The sequence below is a fragment of the Kogia breviceps genome, chromosome 7 (genome assembly GCF_026419965.1).
Source record: "Kogia breviceps isolate mKogBre1 chromosome 7, mKogBre1 haplotype 1, whole genome shotgun sequence".
Classification (NCBI taxonomy): domain Eukaryota; kingdom Metazoa; phylum Chordata; class Mammalia; order Artiodactyla; family Physeteridae; genus Kogia; species Kogia breviceps.
The window spans coordinates 49,585,625-49,609,245 of record NC_081316.1 but is presented as its reverse complement, the minus strand read 5'-3'; the positions used below and the strand labels follow the sequence as shown (position 1 = coordinate 49,609,245).

The 23,621-nt window shown below is 40.3% G+C and overlaps 1 protein-coding gene across 5 annotated transcripts in view; it reads left to right on the top strand.

Annotated features, from left to right (window-relative positions):
- The window catches only part of FAT3 (FAT atypical cadherin 3), a 719,190-nt gene that overhangs the window by 131,786 nt on the left and 563,783 nt on the right, over positions 1-23,621 (top strand). For all 5 annotated transcript variants that reach the window (XM_067038291.1, XM_059068671.2, XM_067038292.1 and 2 more), the window contains exon 3: positions 6,826-10,131. In XM_067038291.1, the coding sequence (XP_066894392.1) occupies positions 6,843-10,131 (3,289 nt within the window). In that variant the 5' untranslated portion in view covers positions 6,826-6,842. The remainder of the gene's footprint in view (positions 1-6,825; positions 10,132-23,621) is intronic.

Here is a 23,621-nt window from a genome sequence, read left to right as displayed (position 1 = left end):
ATCTCCAGGATTGCTTCATAAAGTATGTGGCATTTTAGCTAAATCTAAAAAGATGGAAAAGAATTATAGGCATGAACAAGTAGAGACCTGTATTATAAAGGAAACAATAGCAACGAGATAAATTCACAGTAGAGATCTGAGGTCTAATTTTAGCTTTTTTACTGGAGAGCTGTGTGACCTTGTCCAAATTACATAACCTCTTTTGGTGTGTTTCCTCAACTCTAAAAGTGGGTTGTTGGATGAAACAATTTTATGATCCTTGTGTCTGTAAAACTCATTGGGTTTCCTTGCCTCTGGTTTAGTATATCATAATGTCATCTGAGTAATGGCATGACATGAATTATTTGTGATGCAAATGCTTAGTGTATTATCCTGTACACTCTCTAGATACAATGATTTGTATTAAGAAAACTACACAGTAAACATTTTTCCTACTTTTCAGGCAGCCATTAGCATCAGCCAGAGAGTAAAACTTTATTCCCAAGTGTGTCATACAGCCAGTCTATAACTGATTCCAGGAGCAAGGACCCAGAACATAAAGTAGTGCCATGAGGATGGTAATTTAAGCCATATCGAAATATGCTGCTCTGGAAGATAGGGCTTAGCAGTATCTGGCTGTGCTGGGGCTCATCATTGCAAGGAGAAATCCTGCTAGAACTTGTCAGGAATTAAAGGCCAAATCTGAGGAGTAGCTCCCTAATGCAGCTATAGTTTCCTAAGTTTGAGAGTGTACACTCAGGAGTTGGGAATGTGTTACAGAGCCTTGGCAAGAACCCTTAGCCTATGTTACCATGCAAAAGACCCCTCCCTGGCTCTGACCCCAACCCATGGCAGGAGCCTGGGTCTGTGGAAAGGTATCTTTCCTATGAGGGATGGACTACCCCATGGATTGTCTTCCTCTTGACCTCTTATCCTCAGCCCAGTTTTCAGTTATTTTCTACTTCGTATCCCTTCTTCTGAACACCTTAATAATTATAGTGCCAGTACATATTTGTGAAACATTTACTGTGTGCCAGACACAGTTGTAAGCCTGTTTCATGAGACTGGGAACTGGTATAATCCCTGTTTTAAAGATAAGGAAACTGAGACTTAAAAAGCTTTAAGTGTTACCCCAAGGTCACCCAGCCAGTAAGTGGCAAACCTCTATTCAAGTCAGATATCTCTGACCTTTGGGTCTCATGGAGTGATCCTTTGCTTTTAGTAAAGAAGACATCCTTTCCTTTTCCTTCCATGTGGCTTCTCTTGTTGGAAAAAAAAAAAATGTCAGTGCAGGTTGTAAATTTCCTCCATTATCCCTCTCTTGTGACTCACAGATTTTGCCCTCTCTAAATACTGCCTCAGTTAATGATATTAATAGCCAGCAGTTGTATACTTACCACGTGCCATTGACTATTTTAGGTGCTTTATATTTATTAACTCAAATCCAATTTGGTAGGCAGTATCATTCTCATTGTGTAGTCAAAGAAACTGAGACACAGACAGGTTAAATAGCTTGCCCAAGGTCACACAGCTACTAAAGAGCAGTGCTAGGGACGTCCCTGGTGGCGCAGTGGTTAAGAATCCACCTGCCAATGCAGGGGACACGGGTTTGAGCCCTTGTCTGGGAAGATCCCACATGCGGCGGAGCAACTAAGCCCGTGCGCCACAACTACTGATCTTGTGCTCTAGAGCCCGTGAGCCACGACTGCTGAGCCCGCCTGCCACAACTACTGAAGCCTGCATGCTTAGAGCCCATGCTCCACAACAAGAGAAGCCACCGCAATGAGAAACCTGCGCACTGCAATGAAGAGTAGACCCTGCTCTCCGCAACTAGAGAAAGCCCGTGTGTAGCAACGAAGACCCAACACAGCCATAAATGAATGAATGAATGAATGAATGAATGAATGAATAGCTAGCTAGCAGTGCTGGGATTCAAACCCAGGCAGTCATGCACCAGAGTGTGTTTTCTAGAACCAGTGTACACAGGGCGTTTGTGTAGGTTTCAGACACAGTCACAGCACACCTGAGCCGTGACTGACCTTCCCTTTGCAGTTCGAACATAAGGCATCTTCATCAAGGATGCCTGTAAAGCGGCGACCCTTCAGAGACTGACTTTGTTCTTTGTTTCACAGGCTGTCATAGCACATTCCCCAAGCATCATCTCTGGCTTACAAAACCCTTTGAAAATCTGTAAGATACGAAGAGATGGAGTAAAAATAGAATGCTTTTCTAAGATGCTGTTTCTACTGTTCAGATATCCCAGCTGTTTAAAGAGGCCAGCTTACTGATGGCAAAATACAGCTTCCCCAGGTTACCTAAGCAAGTAGAGGCACTCCAGGACTCCACTGAGTCAAGGCACTCCCAGAGAGGTGGCCTTTGTAAGAGCTGTTCATTGCCCTGAGGTCTGTGGTATTTTTTTCATCCCTGGAAAGAAAATCCACATGCCCTTCTACATCCCAGGCTGAGAGCCCCTCTATCTGAGTGGGCAGGGCCGGATGGTGAGGCATGCTGGACTGCTTCTGGAAAATAAATGTCTCGAAGATTGATGACTTGATGATCTCTTTGGAGATGATATCAAAAATTATTGATTATGTTACTAAGTCGTAGAAAATAGGCTCCGAGGTTGGGAACTAAGTGCTTTCTTTAAAATAATCCAGAAGCAGTAAAATAAATCAATGTGTAGAGCTTCTCAAACACCATCACTATCATATTGGCTTCAGAAATAGCTTGGCTTCAATGTGGAAAAAGCAGGACTCTTTTTTTAAGAAAACATCTTAACAGTCATCTTGGCATACTAAAAAAAGGAAGCCAAAAACTAATTCTAGTACTTACTTTGCAGAATTTTAAAGAATTTCTCACTTCTAGCACTTGTTTATTTTCTAAATTGATGGAGAAAACTTCAAGGTTTTGAAATAATTTGTGCCATATAAGACTTTTTTTTTTTTTTCAAAAATAAAGATACCAAAACCTCATGAGATATTTTTTTGGTTTTAACAACTGAAGCCAACAAGCTCAGTCCTGCTCAGGTTTTTTGGAGTTAAATCCAGATTTCAGAGCACAATAATACAATTCCATTTCAGCCTGGTTTGAAGTCTTTTCATTTGCATTTAAGACCACTGATTCTGCTTTATAAGAAAAGTATTCCAGCAGTGTATCTTGCTGAAAGAAAAACTGAGTATGCAAAAGTACTGATTTTCAAATAGTTAACATGAATGATGTTTTTCATATTATGACAGCATCCTGTATTTTGAAGGATTCACCAGAAGGGTTTGTAAAAGTAATTGTCCCCCAGGGCACTTCAATGTTTACTTATAAACAATTAACTACTTAGAGGAGGCAGTAACACTAGGGAGACTAATAAGATGTCAGAAAACAAAGATGGCTGCAAAATGTTGATAAACCACAGAGCTAAAATTGTAATATAACTCAAAGGAAAACTAATTCAATTGATACACATTTCCATTTGGTATCAGCTCGAACCTGGGAGATCTGAGACCTCCTGTTAGGGAATCTCTTCCTCTTTATGGGCCTCAGTTTCCTCATCTGCAAACTCAAGAGATTGAAACAGATGTTCTTTAAGGCTCCTTTGAATCAGTATAATTTCTTGATTCTGTTTCCTGAAGTAAGAAGTGCTTATTTTGGGGATTTGGAAACTGAGCATGTTAAAGGCTTCTGGGCCTCTGTTTACTTCTGTACCTTAATATTCTGTTCAGCAAACCAGTATTGTATGCCTCCTACGTGGTATGTGGTTGGTGGTACACGCCGGACTGCATGCTGGGAATAGAGTGGTGCCCAAGTTCGGCTCAGCCCATCAGGTTTCCGTCAATCTGGGATTAGGGTGGGGATGGGGGACAGACTAAGAAAACTTCAAATGAACTGAATTTACCATTGGAATGGTTTTCTTCTCTGGTGACCAAAGAGTCTAGACTCCTTGGGCTAAGTATTGGTGAAACCACAGGAGTGCCCTGGGTGTAGACTAGTGAGTGGGAAACGAGGAAGAAACTTGCTTTGAAAAAAAAAAAAAAAAAAAAAAAAAAGAAAAGAAAAGAAACTTGCTATGTATTTCCCGGGAGATGCTGGGAGTAACCTGTTTGCTACCTTAAGAGAGTGCACATGCCTTCGGTCATCCTCTTTTAAAAACCTTGTCTCCTTCCACTATGTTCATAGGGAACCTAAAAATACCTCTTCTACTTTGGAGCATTCTCAGATGATTAAATAAAAGAATCTCATGTGTCATACAGGTTCTTATCAAAGCTTCTGCTGGTTTCTATCTGTGGTCTCTACAGAGGGCTCTGTCACTCCCATCTTTCAGCTGAGTGTCCTCCACAGAGAGGCACCTCCGGTCGCACTGGTCCCCTGGGGTTCACTCTCCTGAATCTTCTGCATCCAAGCTGCTGCTTTGCACACAACTTAGCACATGGGGCATTTCCAAAGGCCAGCCAGCCAGAGGAACTGCATGTGAAATTAACTTCTTTTATAAAAAGTCATCCAATCTTTCTGCTTTTCATTTTTATTGTCTATTCTTCTTACAAAATCCCTATAGTAAACTGTACTCTTTCTACCCACCTACTCAGTGTTTCCTTGGTACTTCACCAGGTGACAGCAGCAAGGCATATTTCCTCCTCAGTTGGAACCAAGCACATGTAGGCCCTGAATTTCACTTATGAGAGTCTCCTGTAAGGCAGAGTTGGGGGGAAAAAAATGAGAAAATGTGTGGGGTGTGGAGAGAGTCTGCTACTAGGAAAATGAGGTTTGATGTTCTCATCTAAAAAAGGGTATAATAGCATGTGCCTTGCCAACCTTGGATATTTTTATAAACTACAAAGATATCTTTGTAGACGCTGAAAGTCCATAGGGGATTTTTTAGCTTGCAGCCAGTGATTGCAACTAGTTTAAACCCAGAATGGAGATCAGATAGAGAGGACGTGTGGGTTTTATGCTTTTCCATCAATGGTAAATACTGACTAGTTCAACAGAATGAAATTATGTCACATGTGCTTCTAGGGAACCTTGATTATTTCATTCTTGCTTATAGATAATTTAGGGAGAATAGTGGTGTGGTAGGAAAAAGCATGCCTTTTAGAGCAAGAAAGACCAGGGTTTGAGATCCTGCTCTGCTACTTACCAGCTGGGAGACATTGGTTGGGCCAGTGCTCCAACTAAGTGGGTTAACTTTTCTAACTTTCAGTTTTCTAACATGGAGTTGGGTGAAATCGTACTTAGGGTTTTGTGAGGATTAAATGTAACAAAAGGGCTAAGTCACAGTGTGCCTGCTAAAGGATTCATTTCCTATCTCCTCTTCTCTCCCATTCTGTTTCCTATAGAAGAGACGGAGAGAGGAAATGGGAAGGTCTGATGAATATGTCTTGGTGGAAGACGAATACATTTGGTTGTTCTAAAAATCTGAGCCATCATGGTATAAATAGACTTAGCTCTTCCCTGTTAAATAGCATTTCCCCTCTCTATTTTTAAAGCACTTGACAGATTTTAGAGTTAAAATAGGAAAATGTTTTGATAATCTACATAGTCATAGAGCTGTGGTCACTTGGAAATTTAATAGTGGCTGATAAAAACAATTGGAAGTAATTCCTTCAATTACTCTTCAGAAAATAAATCTCTTGTCACGCTTTTTTTTTTTTTTTTTTGGCGGTACGCGGGTCTCTCAGTGTTGTGACCTCTCCCTTTGCGGAGCACAGGCTCTGGACGCTCAGGCCCAGCGGCCATGGCTCACGGGCCGAGCCGCTCCGCGGCATGTGGGATCCTCCCGGACCGGGGCACGAACCTGCTTCCCCTGCATCGGCAGGCGGACTCTCAACCACGGCGCCACCAGGGAAGCCCTCTTGTCATTCTTTAAATTTTTCTTGCACAAAATCTTTCTTACCTCCCTTGCTCTGAGTGGCACAGTCCACTTGTGAATATCCCTTAGCTCATGCAACTCCTCAGGGTTGGTCCTTCCTGCTTTGTTTGTTACATGATTTGTTCATCCTCATGGTAGTAGATTATGCCTTAATCTTGATCAGTTTAAAAGTCAACACAACAGAAGATGGTGATACCTTGAAAACATTTCTTTAAAGATCATAGTTATAAAAGTAATTACACAACCATAGATGAACAATGTTAACTGAAGAAATATTAGAAAATGCAAAGATGCCCCCAAACCCACAACACAGTTAATTCATGTTAAATGTAAAAATGCAGTTGTATATATAAATGTTTAAATAATAATAGAATGATATCCTATATACATACTGTTTTATGATTTTTTTAAAATTTAACATTACATCTTACTTCACCGGAAAATATACATCTTTTTATCATTATTTATTTATTTTTTAAATCATTATTTTTAATGGCTTCATAGTATTTTGTTTTATGAAATGTGCCACAAATTAATTGCTTCTCTACTGATAAGCAGTTAATATCGTTTCAATCTTTTGTATTTTAAACTGTGCTCTAAATGTACAATTGTCTAATTATTTCCATAGGATAATCGCCTAGAAGGTAATTTTATGTCAGAGGTAAATGCACTTTTTAAGGCTTCCAGAACATATTTCTAAATTGACCTTCGGAATGTAAGAAATCTTCTACCAATGAACAATGCTATCAGCAGTGTAAAAGTGTCATTTAAAAAAAATAAAGTAAGATCAATTTAAATCCTAGTGGTTTTGAATTCCTTGTCATCTAGTAGTGGTAAGGATTCTAATTTTTTTCTCATTGACGTTTTAGTAAAAAGATTTTATAATAAAGTTTTTAAAAAGCACTCTTTTATAACAGTTATTTTCTGTTCCTTCTCCCATGTTCCTCTAGGTTAATGTATCTTTTCTCTCTCTCTTTTTCCCCCTCCAGGATGGAAGTATGATGTGATGGATATGACTATGGGGTACTGTGTAGGTACACGGCCTCCCTCTTGCCTCATCCTCCTGCTTCTCAAGCTTTTGGCCACTGTCTCTCAGGGGCTGCCGGGGACCGGGCCCCTTGGTTTCCACTTCACACATTCCATTTATAATGCTACCGTGTATGAGAACTCGGCAGCAAGGACCTACGTCAACAGCCAGAGTAGAATGGGCATAACCTTAATAGATCTGTCCTGGGACATCAAATACAGAATAGTGTCTGGAGATGAAGAAGGCTTTTTCAAAGCAGAGGAAGTCATCATTGCAGATTTCTGTTTTCTCAGAATAAGAACTAAAGGTGGCAATTCTGCCATATTGAATAGGGAAATTCAGGACAATTATTTATTGATAGTAAAAGGTTCTGTTCGAGGAGAAGATTTGGAAGCATGGACTAAAGTGAGCGTACAGGTTTTAGATATGAATGACCTGAGACCCTTATTTTCACCCACAACCTACTCTGTTACAATCACAGAAAGCACACCTTTAAGGACTAGTGTTGCCCAGGTGACAGCAACAGACGCAGATATCGGTTCCAATGGAGAATTCTACTACTATTTTAAGAACAGAGTTGATCTCTTTTCAGTTCACCCCACGAGTGGTGTCATCTCTTTAAGTGGACGATTAAATTATGATGAAAAGAATAGGTATGATCTGGAAATTTTGGCTGTGGACCGGGGGATGAAGCTCTATGGAAACAATGGAGTGAGCAGTACTGCAAAGCTTTACGTTCACGTTGAACGAATAAATGAGCACGCTCCAACTCTCCACGTGGTCACTCATGTTCCTTTCTCACTGGACAAAGAGCCCATATATGCGCTGGTGACAGTGGATGACCTAGATGAAGGAGCCAATGGAGAGGTTGAGTCTGTTTCCATTGTGGCTGGGGATCCTTTAGATCAGTTCTTCCTGGCTAAGGAAGGAAAGTGGATGAATGAGTTCAGGATTAAGGAGAAGAAGCAGGTTGACTGGGAGAGCTTTCCCTATGGCTACAATCTCACTCTTCAAGCCAAAGACAAGGGGTCACCTCAGAAATTTTCAGCAGTAAAGATAGTCCACATTGCCAACCCCAAAAGAGTCACTGTCCCAGTTAGGTTTGAAAAAGAAACGTACGATGTGAGCATTAGTGAATTTTCCCCTCCTGGTGTTGTGGTTGCTATAGTAAAATTAAGTCCCGAACCTCTAGATGTGGAATACAAATTATCCCCTGGAGAGGATGCACAGTACTTCAAAATTAATCCTCGGTCAGGTCTGATCGTCACAGCACAGCCACTGAATACCATTAAGAAGGAGGTTTATAAACTGGGGGTGACAAATAAAGAAGGAGATTTAAAAGCACAAGTCACCATCAGCATAGAAGATGCAAATGATCACACCCCAGAATTTCAGCAGCCACTGTATGATGCTTTTGTGAATGAAAGTGTTCCAGTGGGAACAAGCGTTTTGACAGTTTCAGCTTCTGATAAGGATAAAGGAGAAAATGGGTACATCACCTATAGTATTGCCAGCTTGAATTTGTTGCCATTTGCCATTAACCAGTTTACAGGTGTTATTAGCACAACTGAAGAATTGGATTTTGAATCCTCACCAGAAACATACAGGTTCATCGTCAGAGCCTCTGACTGGGGTTCACCGTACCGCCATGAAAGTGAGGTCAATGTGACTATTCGAATAGGAAATGTCAATGACAACAGCCCTCTCTTTGAAAAAGTGGCTTGCCAGGGAATTATTTCCTATGACTTTCCAGTTGGGGGCCATATTACAGCTGTCTCAGCGATTGATATCGATGAACTGGAACTTGTAAAGTACAAAATCATCTCCGGAAATGAACTTGGTTTCTTTTATTTAAACCCAGACTCTGGTGTTTTGCAGCTTAAAAAGTCACTGATGAATCCTGGCATTAAAAATGGAAATTTTGCCCTTAGGATTACAGCCACCGATGGGGAGAATTTTGCGGACCCTATGTCTGTTAACATTTCAGTCCTGCATGGGAAGGTGTCTTCAAAGAACTTCAGTTGCCGAGAAACTCGTGTGGCTCAGAAGCTGGCCGAGAAACTACTCATTAAGGCCAAAGCAAATGGGAAGCTGAATCTGGAAGATGGATTTCTTGACTTTTATTCAGTTAATAGGCAGGGGCCACATTTTGACAAGTCATTTCCTTCTGATGTGGCCGTGAAGGAGAATCTGCCAGTTGGTGCTAACATCCTGAAGATTAAAGCCTATGATGCCGACTCTGGCTTCAATGGAAAGGTGCTATTTACAATATCTGATGGGAATACGGATAGTTGTTTTAATATTGATATGGAGACCGGGCAGCTTCAAGTCCTTATGCCCATGGATCGAGAACACAGAGACCTCTATCTCCTTAATATCACTATCTATGACTTAGGTAATCCACAAAAGTCCTCGTGGAGGTTGCTCACCATCAATGTGGAGGATGCTAATGACAATAGCCCGATATTTCTTCAAGACAGTTACTCAGTTAACATTCTTGAAAGTTCAAGTATCGGCACTGAGATTATTCAAGTGGAAGCCAGAGACAAAGACTTGGGTTCTAATGGTGAAGTGACTTACTCAGTCTTGACAGATACACAGCAGTTTGCCGTCAATAGCTCCACTGGAATCGTGTATGTAGCTGATCAATTGGACCGGGAATCCAAAGCAAACTACTCTTTAAAAATAGAAGCCAGAGACAAGGCAGAAAGTGGCCAGCAGCTGTTTTCGGTTGTCACCCTGAAGGTTTTCTTGGATGATGTCAATGACTGCTCTCCGGCTTTCATTCCCAGTAGCTATAGTGTGAAGGTTCTTGAAGATCTCCCCATTGGCACTGTCATTGCTTGGCTGGAGACCCATGACCCAGACCTGGGACTGGGGGGTCAAGTGCGCTATTCTTTGGTCAATGATTATAATGGGAGATTTGAGATAGATAAAGCAAGTGGCACCATCCGCCTGAGCAAAGAGCTCGACTATGAAAAGCAACAGTTCTATAACCTCACCGTTCGGGCCAAAGACAAAGGGCGGCCTGTGTCTCTGTCATCCGTTTCCTTTGTTGAGGTGGAAGTGGTGGACGTCAATGAAAACCTCCATACTCCCTATTTCCCAGACTTTGCTGTTGTCGGATCTGTAAAAGAAAACTCACGGATTGGAACAAGTGTGCTGCAGGTTATTGCCCATGATGAGGACTCCGGGAGGGACGGAGAGATCCAGTACTCCATCAGGGATGGCAGTGGTCTTGGAAGGTTCAACATAGATGACGAGAGTGGTAAGTTTCATATTTTGTGCCAGAATTGTTTCTCTTCTCATGAATTGTCAACATTGGAAAAGTGAATGGCTATTCTTGCACTCAAATGGAATGACAAATGAGGTTGCATTTGGTGCAGAGGTGATGCAAGTAAAAGCTTTTCTGCAGAATGCATTGACTTGTAAGAAGACCTGTTTATACAGTGATAGCCAATGGTTTTCAGTGGGAGTCCCTGGTTTTTGTTTTTCTTGTTCAGCATTGCCATCACCATGTTATCTTTCAATAAGTGTAAATAATTGTCACCTCTGTTGAGGGCACTTCACCTTCACTAAATAAAGTAAATTACATTTGAATTGGCTTTAAATTAGAAGTGTGAAATGGATTTTCAAATGGATCTTATATACCAGTCTTTCCCTTTATAGTAAGGCTTTTCTAAAGTGATGTTGCATTAGTTGCTTGGTCTCTTGTGTTTCCCAGGCACATCTGGCCCTTGAATGACAGGCATTTGCACTGTATCGGTCCCATTAATGCATGGAGGCAACCTTCTACAAATGTTTTCATGATAGACTAGAGGAGGCATGTTGTGGCTTTTATTTATTTAAAAAATGGTTTTAAGATTTTATCTGTAAGGATTTACCTTTTACAGAAACACTTTAAAATATGGGACAAAATAGTCCCAATATTTTCGTTGTCCCCTACCTGTTTATTTATACACTGTCATAGATACAGATATAGATTTTATTTCTATTCTTATTATTGTCATTATTTGCCTTTAAATGTACAGATGCTTGGATACCTGCTTGTGTGTGTGTGTGTGTGTGTGTGTGTGTGTGTGTGTGTGTGTGTGTGTTCCTTGATCGACACAGTGCCTTTTTCTAGTTTTCTCTAGATTGTACACATCTCAAGATGGGCTGTGTCTTCTCTATTCCTGTGTGAATTGTACTATTAGCACTTTAGAGTTTTGGGGCACATTAGTATCCAGTAAATCATTTTCTACAACACTCACAGGGTGTTTTGTTCCCAGGAATGATGATGATGATGATGGTGAAGAAAACAGATAGTGGGAAGGTATCATCATAGGGATACTAGTTGTACATTAATTATATTAGAAAAAGGGTTTGAGAAAGTATTAAATATTGGATAGGAGTTACATAACTATGTATACTGCCAAAAATTTAAACTGTAAATTGTAAATTTTTGGTATAAATGGTTTCTCATTTTGGCTGGTGTAAATTGTAAAATTGATCTCCATAGCCATAATGAAGGAAAAGGTAAATGTCAAGAAAACTGGGTTCTGATGTAGAGATATACTCTATCTTATTATATATAACTTGTCATTTGATTAGAATATATTTTTACCTTTGAAGTACAAAATGAGAAAGAAAAAGTAGTAACCTTTACAGGGTGTCTATTCTATGCTAATACTTTACTATTAATAATAATGACTTCATTGAGTACTTGTAATAGACAACACACCATATGAAGGGTTTTATAGTCAGGTCTTATTTAATTCTCCCAACAGCCCCTCCAGAACTAATACTCATCAACTCATGAACTGATGTTCAGAGAAGATACATAACTTGGAGCCTGGTTTCAAGTTTAGCTCTGAGTAACTGCAGTATACACTGCTGTCTCCCATCTAAAGACAAGTATGGGCTTCCTTGCATGTTCCTAGATACACATGAATTTGGTGTTGATCTAACATCTTTAAGGCAATAAAGTGTTAAACGGGTTTCAAAGTCCTTACAATCCTGGGCTTGTTGGCTGATGGCACCAGCCATTAATCACCTTCCTTCTTCCTCACAGCCCCACTGTTTGTGTGGCTCTTCAGTGTGAGAAGCTTACCTTTGGGACTCAGGTGGATGTAGGTAGGTAGGTCAACAGGAAGGTGTTAGGCTGAATCATTAACAACTGCAACCTTCATGACTACATCAAGCCACAATGAGTTGTTTTCATTAGTTTCATCTTTCTGTAGCTTGATGCAGGGAAGAGCGGGAGCAATTTGGTGAGAGTGGCCTAGATTTTCCATGTTTGTACCGTGCTATTTTGTTCTCATCTTGTGTGTTATTTCAGAAAATGTGTGTATAGTCATCTGATGATGTAGCTGCTTTTATAATTCTTTACATAAAAGGAATTATTTTTACTGAAGTACAGTTGATTTATAATGTTGTATTAGTTTCAGGTGTACAGCAAAGGAATTCAGTTATATATATATGTGTGTGTGTGTGTGTGTGTATGTATATGTGTGTGTATATATATACATATTCCTTTTCAGATCCTTTTGCATTATAGGTTATTTGAAGGTATTGAGTATAGTTCCCTGTTCTATACAGTAGGACCTTGTTGTTTATCTACTTTATATATAATAGTGTGCATCTGTTAATCCCAAACTCCTAATTTATCCCTACTCCCTTTCCCCTTTGGTAACCATAAGTTTGTTTCCTATGTCTATGAGTCTGTTTCTGTTTTGTAAATAAGTTGATTTGTGTTTTTCTTTAGATTTCACATATACGTGATATCATAGGATATTTGTCTTTGTCTGACTTACTTCACTTAGTATGATAATCTCTAGGTCCATCCATGTGGCTGCAAATGGCATTATTTCATTCTATTTTACTGCTGAGCAATATTCTGGTGTGTGTGTGTGTGTGTGTGTGTGTTTATACATATATATACACCCCACATCTTCTTTATCAGTTCATCTGTCTATGGACATTTACGTTGCTTCCATGTCTTGGTTATTGTAAATAGTGCTGCTGTGAGCACTGGGGTGCATGTATGTTTTCAAATTAGTGTTTTTGACTCCAAGAGTTTGATGTCTTTTGCCTCTGTTGTAAAAACAACTTCGTACATTGCATTGTTTCCTTATATGCTGGATTGTATAAAATAAGTTTTGCCATGAGTGATAATAATGCCACTTTCATTTTGACATTGCTTTGTGACTTAAAAATCTCTTTTCTTATGACATCAACTCCCTTGGGGTAACAAATAGCTAAGTGCGTTGTGCAAACCCACATACCCATTAGAGGATTTAGATCTAGAACCAGCCCTCCTCAGTCCTAACTCAGTGCTCTTTTCTTTGCATTCATTACCCATGTTTCTGATTTACTTTCCTAGAGAATTATTCATTTTTAAAACCATAGTGACTATTTATTTTCCTCCTTTTTTTCTGAATTTTATTTTATTTTATTTTTTTATACAGTAGGTTCTTATTAGTTATCTGTTTTATACATATTAGTGTATATATGTCAATCCCAATCTTTTTCTCCTTTTAATTTCATTTTGTTTCCCTCTTTTAGGAAGTAAAACTATCTTTTTCTCTAGGTTATAGGAAAAAAGTTTCAACTTAATGTTGAAATTTTTATGAAGATTAGAATTTCCATATGGTAATATCCTTAACCATCTTCCTTCTGTCTCACTTCTTGCAGATTTTAACATCCCAGCCCAAAAAGCTGATGAGGAATGATTGCCTGGACTTGTGCCACGGGGATGCTAGGGTTAGGGAGAAGTTTGGCAAATGTATGTCCAACAAGAGAAGCCATCACCATGGCACTATTGGGTTTGCGTTACTGTTGAATGATGAATCAGCTCTTTGCCTCCAAGCTCGAAAAATCATGGCTTGAGCTGCTGGTAGAATGAGTGGTTGTTTAGCCCTACAGCGGTCACTGGGTCTTAAGTTCGGACTCTCTTGTTTCATATGACCCCTTGGGCATAATAAAACGGCCTAAAGTTGTTGAAGTTTTCATCTTTCAAGAACCTTAAGTCATCCGCAAAGGTTCTGTCATGGCTTGCCTTGTTTAATGAGTCTAAACTTATGCATGCACATGAATCAGCTGGAGAGTTTGTCAGCAGTGCAGATCCCCAGGTCTCATTCCCAAAGATTCTGATTCAGTTGGTCTGGGATAGGAGCTGAGGGATCTTCATTCAAGCACTCCAAAGTGGTCCTTCTGTGTGTGGTTCAGAAACACTACCCTAAATTTACCTGGGCTCCTTAGAGTGTGTCTATCAGATTATATCTTTTCTGTAAAATCCTGTTCCTTATTCTTTGGAAAGGCAGGGAATTGAGCTCATATTTTAGATAAATTTCTTTTCTAGTCAAATTTTCCAATCCAAATAAAATTTCTGTTATTCATTAGTGGTGATAGTTTTCTGAATGCCTTCCCAATGGATCAAAATCTATTTCTGTGCTTCAGTAATTGCAGTGCTCCTGTTTTGTGAGACAGCTTATGCTGGGATTAGTTGATCCATTTAGTAGTTTTATGTTCTTGACCTTTTTGGAGCTCAGTGAACAAAACCATACCTTTGAAATTCTTTACCATGCACGGGCATTTAATAAATGTTTAATAATGTTCACAGTAAATGGATTAACTGAGGGGCCCCCAACTACAGTGGATTTGACGACGATTTAAATGACCAGTCTGGAAGATGCAATTTAATCTTTTTTTTCCTTCACAAAGAATGCATTCTTATTCTTTGACATGATAGGAATGCATATTCTTGACTACTCAGAAGTCTTAGAAGGTTTATACAGAACACACTGTACATTTTAAACAGTGGTTTTCTATTAGATTCTTTTGTAAACTGCAAACTTGAGCAATGACTTCACTGTTTTATTTACCTGGTGTTAAAGAAGTATTTAATCCAGATAAACAATTTCCAGTTTAGCACATTAATCATGGGTAATTAGGAAGATATTTTACCATCCATTATTACTAATTATATTATTTCTTCCATTTATCAAGTACCTATTGTGTGCTAAGCACTATGCTAGGTGCTTTGTGAGTACTTTCTAGTTGTCACAGTAATCCAGCACGGTGAGGTTCAGTGAGTTTTGCCCAAACAGGGTCAGGCATCTGGAAGTTGTTAGAACTGGATGCTCTAGTGCAATGGACTCCAAATCTCATGTCAGTTCCCCTCTTTTCCATTGCAGTGTGCCGTAATAACCTTGCTAAGCATATGTATTAGTCAGATTTTTTCTGTATTATTACTGCATAACAAACAATCACAAAATTTCAGTGGCTTATAAAAGCAGACATTTTTTTCTTCTTGCTCTTAAGTCTGGGAAGACAGTTAAAGTTGTTGCAGGCTGTAGATTGAGTTACGATCTGTTCTACATGTGTTTCCTACTTCAGGACCCAGGCTGAAGGGAGTACTCACTGTCTAGGATGTCATGTTCTCGAAGTCATATCAGGAGTGCAAGAGGCCGATGGAAGTTTGCGGTGCCTCTTAAAGCCTCTGCTCAAGACTGACCCACATTCCATTGGCCAAAGAAGGTCTTGGGGCCAAGTTCAATATTGATGTGGGGTACAAAGTAGTACTTCTCTTACAGAGGGGGGGAGGAAGAGGAATGAATAATTACTGAATAATTAATAATAATAATTACTGAATAATAATACAGCCTAACATAGCATGTGACAGCTCTCACTATTGTCTTCATAACTTAACGTTAGTTGGACACTACCTTTGTGGAAGGCACTGGGACAGGCAGTGGTGACACAGAGAGCTACAAGTATCAGACCTGGGCCTTCTATAGTGGGACCAGGATCTTTCAAGCTCTCCAGTGTTGAGATGCTATACTTGATCTTCTATAGGGAGAAGGTTTCATTTCAACAGGTGGCCAGGGAAAGAATAAATACATAGAGCTTTTATTTATTTAGTTCAACTGAAGAATGTTTACTGGCTGTCAGTGCTCAGTCTAATACTCTTTTATCTGAAGACTAATCATTAGAGAGTCAAGAGTGGGTGGATGAAAACCAAGAACGGGAAAATGTGTATTGTTAGAAATTTGAGAAGCTTTTGTCATTGCAGAAATCGGATGTCCCAACACAGATATGGGTAATATCCATAGGATCATGTTTCTTGCATAATGTCATAAAATATAAGCTTCCCTTTTCTGATATTCAGAGGCACCAGAAATCATATTTATTTATTTATTTTTTTTTGGTGGTATGCGGGCCTCTCACTGTTGTGGCCTCTCCCGTTGCGGGGCACAGGCTCTGGATGCGCAGGCTCAGCGGCCATGGCTCACGGGCCCAGCCGCTCCGCAGCATGTGGGATCTTCCCGGACCGGGGCACGAACCCGTATCCCCCTGCATCGGCAGGCGGATTCTCAACCACTGCGCCACCAGGGAAGCCGATATTTTATCTTAGTTGGCTGTTAATCTTTCCAGGTTCTTCTCCCCAAACTTTCCTGTTAAACTCCTTTTTGACAATTTGAGGTGTAAGGCAGACGTTACTCGGCGGCTTTGGTGCAATTCATGATAATTCCAAACTAAATGGTGTTCCCCATCCTCATTCTTTTTTCAAGGTGATATTTTGTCTCCACCCAACTAGGTCAAAAGAGAATCACTGAATTTTGGCTCAAAATTTGCCCCTGGGACCAGAGCAAGTAAAGGAGAGGAATGAAGTTATGATTAAGTGATAGCAGAAACTTTTCTCGGCTCTGGATTTTTAACCTTAGCTCTAGACTTCTTGATCATAATTATTTGAGAGAAATATAATGTTCCCAGAGGAGCCCTGAGCACTCCATAGCATTCAGATGAACGTATAGTTGTCATGTAAATCAGGCCAGAGAGAGGATTAGAAGCTTCTGGAAAATAATGAAGAGCATGTTTTTATTACTCTTTTCAGCATGTGCCTTCTTCTTGACCTTTTTTTCTTAACTGTTGGCTGAAGGCAGTTTAGGTTTTAACAGAAGACTGTTGGTTCAAATCTGTAATTATGCCTGCCTTGTATATCAACTTTGAGCTGCTATTGTCCCTAGGTAACTAGTAAATGATAAAACTAGTGACCATCATAAAGACGAAATCCAAATAGGGTAGGAAGCCAACAACCTAAACTTGTGTGGTCTTTTCTCTGAAGTCAGTCTTCCTTTTATATTTTAATAATAGAAGTTTCCCATGGTTTACCTTGCCCTTCCTGCCAGGGTCATGATTTCCTCAGTGCCAAGTGATACTGAATTATATTTACTTCTTCAGTTAACAAAGAATGAAATTTCAGAGGCCTAGTAAGCAGAGGTTACAAAAACAATCAAATGCTTGCTTCATGTATTAGTGGCTCTCCAGAAGGTAGTGGGATAAATTTACTGTCCTCTGTGACTTCAGATAGCTTGCATCTCATTTCAGTCTTCTAAAAATGTTTTTTTGGCAGGTGTTTTATATGCATGTTGAAGGATACTTTCATTTATCATTACATTTGGAAGGTTTATAGAATTTGATAAATATTTATGCAATGCCGCTACATTCACAGTGTTTCACTGAAAAGAAAATGAAATGAAAATGAAAATGGGCTGCAGCCTGTAGTTTTAGCTTGCCAGTTTTTATGAACGCATGTCTTATCCACATACAGAATCTACAAAGAGTTGTGTGTGGGATTCAACTCAACTTATATTAAATTCTGGGCACTGGTATATAATGATTGAATATAATAGGACTCTCTAAATTTTCCCATTGGACATTGGAGGACCTAGTAGCTCCTCTAGGGCCACGCTCTTTGTGATTAAAGTCACCAATTTTCATTTACATAGCATAGTTAATATTCGAGTTGCTTTTAAAAAGCAGCATGCTAGTGAAAATAGTACCAAGTAAAAATAATATATTGAATAGGAAATATCTTGAGTCAAAAAGTGAATAAATGTTGAAGGAATTAAGATAAGAATTTGAGGTACACACACACCAGCATACACACACACGAACACACAAACAAACACACACACGTTATGGTAAAAACATAAAGGCTTTGTGGTTTAGACCCAAGGTCTATAAAATAGAGCTTAAACCATTTACAGTTTTTCTCCACATTCTTAAAAGTCTGCCTCTTTGCTCTCGCCCTCCACATCTTCCTTCTCTACTTGCCACAGTTATAGTGCACAGATTCTCTGCAGGCACAGTGCTTTGCACTGAAGAAGATGCATAGATCATTAAGTCAAGGATGGGTAGTAGAGACAGAAAAGCAGGTAATTGCAAACCGTGGGATACATAAGTGACACAACGTTAAGTGAGTGCCTTGTGGTGGCCATTCATCATGTTCACTGTGGCCTTAACATCACCCTTTGGCACTGTGGGATGATTTTTACAAATTCCAGTTAGAGACAAGGCAGTCTGAGAGATAACCAGGGCATTAAAGTCAGTTGATGATGATATATAAGCAAGGCTTAATTGTCAAGGAATGCATAACCCCAGAAATGGATCCAGGTTTTGTGAGGCTTAAAGCTCATGCAATTTGGTGTGCCTGCTTTGAGAAAAATTGTAAAAAGTATGACTACAAAAATCTTTGTATTTGTGTAGAATGAGGAAAGAAATCACAGTAACTCATGAGTTTGAAAGCCAACAAACACAAATATCACAAAGCTCAGGAAAAATATAACATTTTGTTGATTGATTGTCTAACACACCTTTCTAATACTTTTTTCCCCTGCATTTTTTGGTTGCCTTTTTTCTTTGATTGCCTCTTATAGGATAATAATCTTGTAATTGTTTCTATTAAAAGTGCAGAAAGATTATTTTTCCTCCAATGTGGTTGGTTGATGTTTGTTTTTTCACTGAGAGTTTAGAAATGTTTCTCTAGAGTCACAGCTTGTTATTGGTAGTGCTATGTGTATTCTCTCCATCGGTGTCAAAGTTGAAAACATCTCTATCAAGTTTATTTCTCATATGAGCTGTTGCAGATCTACTTGCTCTTAATAATAACTGCTACAGGTCTGTGCTCTGTAAACAAAAAACGTCTAGTAATTTCCATGTCTGAGAATCTAATCCACCAAAGGAAAGAACTCATGGTGCACTTATGCTGCATTTCAGGAGAAAACTTTGCAGCTAAACTTTGATTTTGACTCTATAGGCAAGAACCAAATCTTCTAATTACAAGTTTACATGTCTAATGATTGGGGAATTTTCCACAGACTAGCTCCTGGCTCTGTACATTTTGTACCTAGTTTCTCCTTCCCAATGGCCATAATTCTAGTGCTGGCTTCCCCAGGATATGGTCATGTGGTGACACAAGTTCTTTCCCGTCACTTCCATGCTACAATGCTGGGTGTCTTGGTGCAATGGGTAGTAGAAGGGTTTTGGGAAGCCATTCCTACACTGGACAGCTAACAATAATTTGTCTGTACATGGAATTGATGGTGAACCACATAAATATATGCCACTAAATGCAAACCTAATGTATCTTCAACTCATTCTCCCTTAAATCCCTCAGATGCTTACAACTACTTTATCTGGTGATTCAGAGTATAATAGAGGAGAAGTTGAGGGGAAAGAGAAAGAAGTTTTAAATGATTGTGGTTTAGGTATATTACTTTTGCAAAATTTATAGAAATGTGTAACCTTGTGAATCATTGCTAGGGTCCTCTATGGGGCTTGGAAGCTTTGACTTTGATAGCTTCATATTAAATGTGCATCTGCCTTGGAGTGTTGGTAAATGAACATTTTTCTGAAAGAAATTAAGTCTTCAAGATCATTGGAGGGAGGGACTGAGCTGGGCCAGGCCACAAAGGCTAGTCCTGATTTGTAGACTGCCGACCCCTAGTCCAGGTTTACGGTTTTTGTCATTCTCATGTATTGTTGAACCAACAGACAAAACTGTGCAAAGGACATAAGATCACGGTTGCATGTGAGTGGATCTGGCTCCCTGATATCTCCAAGTATCTCAAGGAGGTGCCCTGGAAGTGTGTAGACAAAGCAGCACTTGAAGAGTAAGAAGTCTGCAAGTTCAAAAAATAAAGAGGTTTGAGCTCACTGCCTTTTCTGAGTGGTTGGCTGGTGAGAGAAATGCATTGTTCCTTGGGCCCACTCTCTTTCATAACACCTATTTGGGAATTCACTAGGAAGTATAAACTAGGATCTGGAAGCCAAGGAAAAAGGGTCTTTGAGAGCTGTCCTAATGACAGTCACGAGTTCTTTGGCTTTGACTCATTATCTGTATCCTAAAAGCATGATTTTGAGGTTTCCCCTAAACCATTAGGGGTTTCACTTAATCAGAAATTCAAGATTATTATAAAAGTGTTTTTTGATAATCTAATTTATTGCTGTTATATCGTACATATCAGTAGCACATCACACAATCGGTAATTTCCATCCCCATGGGCTGCTGGCATTGGTAAGATGTTTCTGGAACCTTGATAAAGCCCTGTTATTTTAAAAAATAAATGTTGATTTGAGGTCAGCTTTAATAGGGAATTCTATTCAATAGATATCACATCATATCGAGCCAGCATGAGGCCCTGAGATCTTGAATGAGGCTGTGGTGATACAAAGCAGGGTTAAGGTTTTCTTCCATGTTTGTCTATCCCCTGTTCCCATGCATATCAGCATCTTTCCCCGAACCTGGGTAGCGTTATACATATCTTTCTCACACCCTGAGTATACTTCTAAAGAAATATTTGCCACATGATTAGACTGAATGAGCCTTGAATGGAAAACACGGTGATTAACTTTTACATAACAATTTCATAAAACATTGTCCTGATTGCTAAAAGTGCAGGCGTCGGGGTGTCCCTGGTGGCGCCATGGTTAAGAATCCGCCTGCCAATGCAGGGGGCACGGGTTTGAGCCCTGGTCTGGGAAGATCCCACATGCCGTGGAGCAGCTAGGCCTGTGCACTGCAACTACTGAGCCCGCAAGCCACAACTACTGAGCCTGCATGCCACAACTACTGAAGCCTGCGCACCTAGAGCCCATGCTCCGCAACAAGAGAAGCCACCGCAATGAGAAGCCCGTGCACCACAAAGAAGAGGATCCCCCACTCGTCACAACTAGAGAAAGCCCGCGCGCAGCAACGAAGACCCAAAGCAGCCAAAAATAAATTAAATAAATAAATAAATAAAAGTGCAGGCATCATCCATCTGTCTGTCAGGTAGTTTTTTTTTTTTTTTTTTTTTTTTTTGCGGTGTGCGGGCCTCTCACTATTGTGGCCTCTCCCATTGCGGAGCACAGGCTCTAGACGCGCAGGCTCGGCGGCCATGGTTCACAGGCCCAGCCGCTCCACGGCATGTGGGATCTTCCCGGACCAGGGTACGAACCCGTGTCTCCTGCATCGGCAGGCGGATTCTCAACCACTGCGCCACCAGGGAAGCCCTGTCAGGTAGTTTTATGTTAGAAGGCAAATAATCAGAATTGGAATAAGTAAGAGTTTCATTTATGGTCACTAAATTCCTGTGTTTCACAGCTAGGGTAGTGTAGATACCCAATGGTGTTAATGCTAAGTCAGAATTCTATATTCCACAGTCATACCACATGACTCAAAAATGTATAATTAGCTAAATTGGAACTTGATAATTTGGTAGAATATGTTCAAGAACCAGAGTGTAAGCAAAAATTGCTATTGGGTGCCTTCTAAATAATCTTTAGAATGAATTTGTTCTGCTATACATGAACTGTTGGGTTTTTACCTAGACCTTTTCTTTTTTCATTAATTCATTTTATCTTATTTATTTTTGGCTGCGTTGGGTCTTTGTTGCTGCGCGCGGGCTTTCTCTAGTTGCGGCAAGCAGGGACTACCCTTCATTGAGGTGTGTGGGCTTTCATTGCGGTGGCTTCTCTTGTTGCAGAGCATGGGCTTTGAGCACACGGGTGTCAGTAGTTGTGACTCGTGGGCTCTAGAGTGCAGGCTCAGTAGTTGTGGCTCACAGGCCTAGTTGCTCCACGGCATGTGGGATCTTCCCGGACCAGGGCTCGAACCCATGTCCTCTGCACTGGCAGGCAGATTCTTCTTTCTTACACTGCACCACCAGGGAAGCCCTTTACCTAGAGCTTTTTAATTTTACTTTGCACACAGTTCTAGGAAGCTAGACTTCTTGATGTATAGTCCTACAGTATTTTAGAAACTGCACAGCAGAGAGATTGCTGTAGGTAGGTATACTAACAACAAAGAGGAATAACCCTGTTCATCAGACAGGGAGAGAAATCAGTGGCTAACCCCCATTGCCACTGGTGTTTATTACGTGCCAGGCATTGAAAAGTATTAACTCATTTACTTTTCACGAGGATTCTGTAAGGTAGGTACTCCTATTATCGACATCTATGGATGAGGAAACAAAAGCTTGATTTTAAATTACTTGTCCAGGGTTTCACAGCTTGTGGTAGAGCAGGGATTTGAATGAGGCAGGCCAGCACCAGTCTGAGCTCTTAATCACTATACCTCAGACACTTTCTGGATGAACAGCCCTAAGTATCTCCTTAAGGGCTGACCCAAAGGGAGCCCATCACTTCATTACCACACAATATAAGAGACGATCATTATAATGAAGAGTCCCAACCATTGTAGAGGCCCAGATTCCCTAGAAAACAGAGCCCAAGGCAAAAATTACAGTACATGCTAATGTTTTATTAAGGGTGCAATCCCAGGGGAACAAGAGCGAGGGGAAAAAAGGAAGCCAGGCCTGAAGGAAGGGAGTCCAAATATAAATTGGTATGTTATTAAGTTAGTCACAGCTTTACAACAAAAACCAGCCTGTTTCTCAGTCACCCTGCCGTCTCCAGGGAGGCCACTTAGAACCTCTGCATCTTGGGCCATTTGGCCTGGAGTTGGAGGGAAGGGCAAGCAATTTTTCTCTTGGCTCTTTCCAATTTTTGACCTCTTATTGGTCAGATCTGCCTCCAGGTGGGGGCATCAACACCCCAACTCTTCTGGGTTGCATTGGGTGTGCTTGGGCCGCTGGTGGGAAAGCCAATACTTTGTGGGTACAGCCTGGTCAGCGTTCCTGCGTTACTGTGAGGGAGCTCATTTTCCTGCTGTAGCACTGTGGGTTCCTCGTAGGAAGCTGGTGAACAATTGAGGCTGTGGGAGACTAGTGGAGCGGACTGAATTGAGTGGATCTTGGTGATGCACAAACAGGGTCTGGGCAGAGAATTGCAATGTATTTGGGAAAGATTTTTCGTTGAAACAAACAAATAAAATCTAAGCAAAATGAAACATAACCCATAAAATTGTGATGCCTACCTGAGCAGATGCTAAGCTACTTACAAAACTCAGTTACACAAAATGACACATTTCCCCATAGCTCTGATTTGTCAGGGTGTTGTGATTCCTGTTTCTCTGGGCCCTGGACTGCTAAGAACTGCATGGGAAGAAGTGCCAGCACTTCATATTCTTTGATTGATGTGGGCAAAACCTCTTTTTAATACCTCTCCTTTCTTGACATCTGAGTGCTATTTCATCAAATGTTTGTGCATGAATTCATGGGCTAGAAATTCAGGGGGAGGTAGAAGAGAGACTAGAAACTGAGGATTTTGTGAGAATTTTATCTGCTGAACTTACTTTCCCATCTTCATTCCTTGTCACAATACAATCATCTTTGTTATCCTCCTCATTGGTATCATCACCACCATCATCTAGCACTTTATTGGAGAGCTTGTTATCTGCTAGATGCTCTGCAGGGTGTTTTATGTACTTGAACTCAGGCAGTCCTCACATTAAACTTATGGGCCAAGGACTCTTATGACCCCAGATTTATGGGAGTGGGAACTGAAGTTTAGAGTGGTTGAATAACTTGCTAAATTTCACAAAGCTAGGAA